At 37.4% G+C, this 6563-nt stretch overlaps 1 protein-coding gene across 1 annotated transcript in view; it reads right to left on the bottom strand.

The window, feature by feature from the left end:
• Positions 1–432: 432 nt before the first annotated feature.
• Positions 433–6563, bottom strand: part of PECR (peroxisomal trans-2-enoyl-CoA reductase) — a 22195-nt gene continuing 16064 nt past the window's right edge. The window contains exons 7-8 of the mRNA XM_015831139.1: positions 3242–3353; positions 433–609 (exon numbers count right to left, since the gene is read on the bottom strand). Coding sequence (XP_015686625.1) covers positions 521–609; positions 3242–3353 — 201 coding nt within the window. The 3' untranslated portion in view covers positions 433–520. The remainder of the gene's footprint in view (positions 610–3241; positions 3354–6563) is intronic.

Here is a 6563-nt window from a genome sequence, read left to right as displayed (position 1 = left end):
CAGCATCTTCTCTCCAAAATATGGGAATGCTAAAATTAGACAGGATCTTGCACAAAATTCTGTCATTCTCATGAGACAACTTAAAGTCAAAACCTCACAATTTAATTTATAGGGCTCTGGATACGATACAGGTGAGCAATGGATGTTTCACTTTCTTCAACAATCTTATGTAACAGAAATTTATTTTACTATGCTTTAACAAACAGCCATTTCACTTTCTTCAGAGGATATTCATAGATCACAGAGGCAAATACACTAATATTATAGAAAGGTTTAGAGAACAGTAACAAGCTTTTCAGTTTACGCAATAATGTTTACCAGGCAATGAATACATTCAATAATGTAATTTCATATAATATGGTTCCATATAATTGTGTTTAGTGAATGTTCTAAGGGTTCATTAACACTTCATTAAAAAGGTAAGTGTTTTTATTCTAAGGCATAGATTTTAAAAATTGCAATTAATTACTGAAAAATAGCATTTTTCTAATAAAATGTAGACAAATCATATGTCTTTGAATTATAATTTTGATTTAGGTTTTCCTGAAATTATGCTTCTGAAAGCCTTGGCATTATGTCCATTTGGTGCTGGGGGCCATCTGTCATGATCTAGGAGGAAAGAGAAGATTTAGTTGCCTCAGAAAGCAAAACCAATGCTATTGATTTAAATTTCACAGATTTTTTTTTCCCAAGAAAAACACTTAAAACAAGCCTAATGAAATGAGTTAGTCACTTTTATATAATCTCAAAAACAGAAAAATGAATATATTTAATATTTCAGAATATTGTGACAGTCATTTTATTCTCAATAAAGAATAAAGAGTTCACGTTTCAATTAAGAATGTTCTTTGAGCCTTAACACCTGAGTAATTGTCAAAGATGTATAAAGGAACTTCAAATATATGCTGGAAATGTAATTGTACACAAATGTAAGGGTACTTTTTATCATCTCTGATGGTTTAGTGACAAAGCAAAAAATATTGGAATCAGATTTCTCTAATTCAGAAGATTCTTAAAATAAATATAAAAATGAATCTAGATTTTTCGTTTAGGCTTGATGGACAAAGATCTTGAAAGAAAATTTGGAACTTTATTATTCAGCCTTCCATCCTTCCAAGGTCGGTAAAATGAGGACCCAGATTATTGGGGGCAATATGCTGACTCTGTAAGCTGCTTAGAACAGGGCTCCCCAATCCCTAGGCCATGGCCCATTAATGGACCGTGGCTTATTTGGAACCGGGCCTCTTGAGCATGGCCCGGTTCTCATCTCCCCCCCCCCCACATCCCAGACTGGCCACCAAGCTGCAAAAGTTGGGGACCGCTGGTTTAGAGAAGGCTGTAAAGCATTGTGAAGTGGTATATAAATCTAACTGGTATTGCTATTACTACATATGTTAACAGCAGCACACGAAGATGAAAAGATACACTAATTCCCAAAATTGAAGAATCAATGGTGAAGATGATGGAATTGGTAAAGATGGCAAAATTAATTTACTTTAATTAAAGAGAATAATTTATCTATTTTTGTTTCCATTTAGAAACCAGTTCTGGATTTTTTTTACTCAAAACTGGAAAAAAAAGAATACCTAATTTTAGGTTTTGATTATTAGAATGATTTTGTTGTTAGAGAAATGGCTTGAAATATTTAGAATTGTAATGCAAAAGGTTGAGGGTTTTTTTGGGGGGGGTATTCTACTCCTCTGAAAGTGGAAGTAGTGGGAAGTCACTACTTTTTTCTTTCCTCTTTATCTTCTCTTGCACCTCACTTTCTTTTTTTAAATTTTCTTAATTTTTGTTTGTATTTGTATTTTAACCACAATAAATTCTAGTAATTTTTCCTTTAAAAAAGAATGTTGTTTGACTCCAATCACTGAAGTTGGCAGCTTGGTGTACTGTGCTTATCTAGTCAGTTTTGTTTTAGCCAACCAGAGTTAAGCAAACCAGGACTTCACACATATGTGAAGCCAAGCTGTAAGTTCTGTGTGAAATAAAGTGTTACATGACAGATATGACAGTATTCAAGAAAATTATCAACTATCTGAGGGAACAACGGGACTGAGAAGAAAATGCCTTAATTGAGACAATTTGCACACATCCCTAATTTGTTTCACATGATGGAAATGACTCCTCCCCTCCACTCCAAAATTAAATAGAAAGAAATGGCTGTAACACAAGCTAAACAATAGATGATTCCCAAATTAAATCAATTAGATGAAGGCTTTCTTGGAGGGAAAATTAAAAATTCCAACAACTATGGAATCACACCACCATAGGAATTGAGACTAATTATTGTAGAAAGTAGATGCACCCTAAAAACTAAATCAGAGATGTGAAAGGTAAGAGATTAAATAATTATTAACATAAGGAAGTAAATGAAAAGTAATGTAAGATTTCAAGAAGCAAACTCACATCACAATATCCTAGGCCAGGGTTCTGTGATAGAGAAGAGTATTTAACAGAGATGAACAGCTACAGAAATTGAATTAATTAATTAATTAATTAATTAATTAATTAATTAAACAAGTCAATCATACAAAGGGGAAACGGTTTTTGTGTTCCTGTAGCACTTGCAATTCCAGTCTAAGTAAATTTACATTTCCTTCATTAGCAGAGTTTAGCCAGGAAAGAAAATGAATTAAAAAGTAATAACTTCGCTTTAAGGGAACAACTTAGTGTATACAAAGCTGGAAAATGAAATTTGGATTTAAATAAGATTGTTAAATTTTCATGTAAACATACCAATAAATTCTATCTTGTAGCATGATTATTTCAATATCTCTAACAAACCTAAAAGGTATATGCACCAGGAAAATCCTTGCTCAAAATAAATCCAGATTATGTTGTTTTATCTTTCTTATGAATGGAGAATTTAAAGCTTATTGAAACCTTATGGGCAAATTCAGCATTTAGTAGGTAATGTGAAAACATTTGAGTCATCAATTTTAACAGAAAAAAGCACATAATCTGGAAAGTGCAATATGATACTTTCTGAACCAATTTCCTAAGTGAAGTGGAATTTGATTAAGATGGAGAAGTCTTAAAGATAAATTAGTTTTTAATATCAGGGCAAAAGCATCAGAAAAAAAGGAAAGGAAAGCAGACACCCTCAAGAGTAAACATTTTGTGGCAGTTTCCATATTTTATAATGTGTCTTGGCCTTCCCTTTTGAAAATACAACCATTTCAGAACATTAAAACAGTCATGTTACTATTTTACCACTATTTTAAAAGTGTTGTTTTACCTGGAATGTTCCATAAGCAACTGTATAGGCCTTGTCCTCCATCAACACTCACAGTTTCTCCAGTTATAAAGGAGGCACCAGGAGAAAGCAGAAAACACACCAAAGCTGATACCTTAAAAGGGAAACAGAATATTTGTTATATTAGTTGCTCCAGACAAGATGGGAGACACATAAATTCAATAAATTAATAAATATATATTAACCACTATAGCACAGGCCCTTTCAGATGTACAATTCAGGTTTCATTAATTCTGCTGCTGGATTCATATATTGTGATACTCTGTGGTTTGGTAGACTGACTCAGCTTTTGTATTATGCTAAATCACAAACCATGGGTTATTCACAACGCCTGTGCTCACACAACAGAAAAAGATGAAGTACAGTTTAGTGTAATGGGAGAACCTGCTCAATAAATGTTGAGAATAGAGCAATACTTATAATCCGGCTTCTTTCCCTGCAAATTGTGATACACATCTGAAACATTTATACACTTGGATGCAAGTGAGCATAAAAAGTGTAGGACAAGTATAATACTGCCAGCACTATTTTGCTATCTTTTACATACGCGTTTTTTAGAGTGTAGAACCCTAATCACATTCTGAATGGGAATATTGGCTTCATATCCAAAGATGATTTGATTACTAAATTACTGAATCATTAAATGCTGTTGCTTTTTCCCATGGCTGAGGAAACAAACTGTTTAAGTCAAACAGAAGTCAGATTATTTCTCAATTGACAAGAGCCCTGGTGGCCCAGTGGTTAGAATGCAGTATTGCAGGCTAACTTTGCTCGTAGCCTGACAGGTACAAGGTTGACTCAGCCTTCCATTCTTCTGAGGTCGGTAAAAAGATTGTTGAGAGCAATATGCTGACATAGTAAGCCACCCAGAGAGTTCTGTAAAGCACTATGGAATGGTGTATAAGTCTAAGTGCTATTGCTATCTCTTTTTAGCGTAACTACCTCAAGTTGCCTGTTTGAATACTTATGTTCAGGCAATGTTTTGCACGTAGCTGGTCCTAAATAAAAGAACACATTTCATGTCAACATCACATATATGTATGAAGTGTTTTGGATTGAAAGGGAGAAAAGACTGCTTCAGAGCATGCAGGGGGCAGTTGTGGAAAGCAGCCAGAAAACTCCAAAAAGATACAATTGCTATAAGGAGTTGGTAGCAAGTGCTCAGCAAGCACTCCCCATATGCCCCTAAGATGTTAGTGTCTCCTTCAAATCTGAAGAAGTACAAAAACCTAATTACTTAATGATATGCATTTGAACACTAGTTTGGTCCAATGGCTAAGGCACCAAGATAGAAACATAAGACCATGAAGTCCTATGTGAAAGTCCTAGTCCTATGTGAAAGTTTCAGGATGCAAATATCTTGTAAAATAGGAACTGTTATTAACCCATTATAAATACATGTTAATGTGAATACTGTAAATAATGTATATATCTTCAATAAATCAATGTCCTGCCCCTCCGAGAATCCCTTTATTTAAACAGGAATGGATTTGTATCATGCTGTCAATTCTTTTGTTCTCCTCAACAAAAGATGCACGTTATCTAAAGCAGGGCTTTTCAACCTTTTTACCGACTGTACCACTTTTAGAATATGGCAGTATTCGAGTACCACCTAGCAAGGTGTCAAAAATTTGATGACCCCCTCGCAAAAAAAACCTGTTCAAAGTTGCAATTGTACTGAAATGACTTATGACCATTTTTCACACTTATGACCATTGCAGCATGCCCAGAGTCATGTGATTCATATTTGGATGCTTGGCAACTGATTCATATTTATAATGGTCACAGTGTCCCAGGGTCATGTGATCCCCTTCTGCAACCTTTTGACAAGCAAAGTCAATGGCAGAGCTGCTGGTGGCCAAGTGCTAAGGCGGGACTTCCTTTCCTCCCTCCCTACCCTGCCTCCCTTTTTCTCATTCCCATCTCCTTCTGAAGGAAGAATTTGAACCCCCCCCCCATATTTTTCCTCTTCCATATATTCATCAAACAAGGAAAAGTCTCCAGAGACAGAAAAGACAAGCTGCTAAGTGAACTAGCTTAAAAAGGCACATTCCCCTTTAAGAATTAGCTACTGGCTAGAAAGGAAAGTTAAGGAGCACAGCTGGCACTTAAGAAAGAAAAAAATGTAGTAAGTACTGGCTGCCAGCTAAGGCAGCCTCCCCAAATGGCTCCATTCATAAGTAAAGGAATGCTACAGGCAAAATCCATTCAGGAGAAAAATACTTCAAAATCCCTTGCAGCAAAACTTACAGCTAACAACAGCAGAGCAATAGAAGCTAACATCAGCCAAATAGAAATTGCCAAACATTCCTTAAGAACACAAAGCCCACACTGCACAAATTCCAGAACTTCAAAGTCACAAAAGCACATAAGAATCCTTCCACTCTCCATCTCCCTCCCTCCCTCCAGCCATTGCTGCCTTTTTTCATTCCTTTTAGAGGGTGACCCCTTCCCCACTGCATTTCTTGCCTGTTTGCTGCTGCCAGCACAGGTGGCTGCCACAGCAGTTGTAGATCGGCTCATGGCTGGCCTGCTTGATCTCCTCTCCTCTTCCCCACCCTTCTCCTCCTTCTCCTCCTCCTTCTTCTTTCCCTTTGGTGCAGCTAGAGCTGACTCCTCCTCCTCCTCCCAAGGCTGCTGCTTTTTTTCTCTCTCCCCCCCTTAAACTGCCTCCTTTTATAGCCTCTCCTTCTCCGCCCCCCTCCTCCTCCTTCTTTCTCATGGGGAAGAGTGAGCCAGAAGTGAGCCTGGGGCCTTTGCCTCGCCCCAGCCACTCTGCAGCTCCAGAGGACTCTCTCACATTAAGTCCTTGCCTGCACTGGCTCTTTCCCTCCCCCACTACACTTGGCTAGGCAGGGCTGCGTATCATCTGCCACTTGTTAACGTACCACAAGTGGTACGCGTACCACCGGTTGAAAAGTCCTGATCTAAAGCATCACTTTATGATATATATATATATATATATATATATATATATATATATATGTTTTCTGAGGTTTTCGCGGGTGTTTGTATGTAGGTCTTTAGTTATTCGGGTTTTCTCCCGCGTAGAATTAAACGTACCTTGGCGACGTTTCGACGAAGTCACATTCGTCATCTTCAGGCTGGTGTCTTCAGCTTCGTGCTTCTAACCCCCCATCCAATCAGAGCACAGCCAGGCTCCTTAACCAATCAGAACACACCTCCACCCAATCAGAACACAGCCAAGCTCCCACCCAATCAGCTCCAACCCCACTGGCAGTTAAAAGGAAGAAACAGCTGCGATCACACACCACTCTTAGAAGCACGAAGCTGAAGACACCAG

The sequence above is a fragment of the Protobothrops mucrosquamatus genome, unplaced genomic scaffold (genome assembly GCF_001527695.2).
Source record: "Protobothrops mucrosquamatus isolate PMUCROS unplaced genomic scaffold, P.Mucros_1.0 scaffold_254, whole genome shotgun sequence".
In the NCBI taxonomy this organism is placed as follows: Eukaryota; Metazoa; Chordata; class Lepidosauria; order Squamata; family Viperidae; genus Protobothrops; species Protobothrops mucrosquamatus.
The sequence above is the reverse complement of the archived record's forward strand: the minus strand, read 5'-3'. Positions and strand labels throughout refer to the sequence as shown.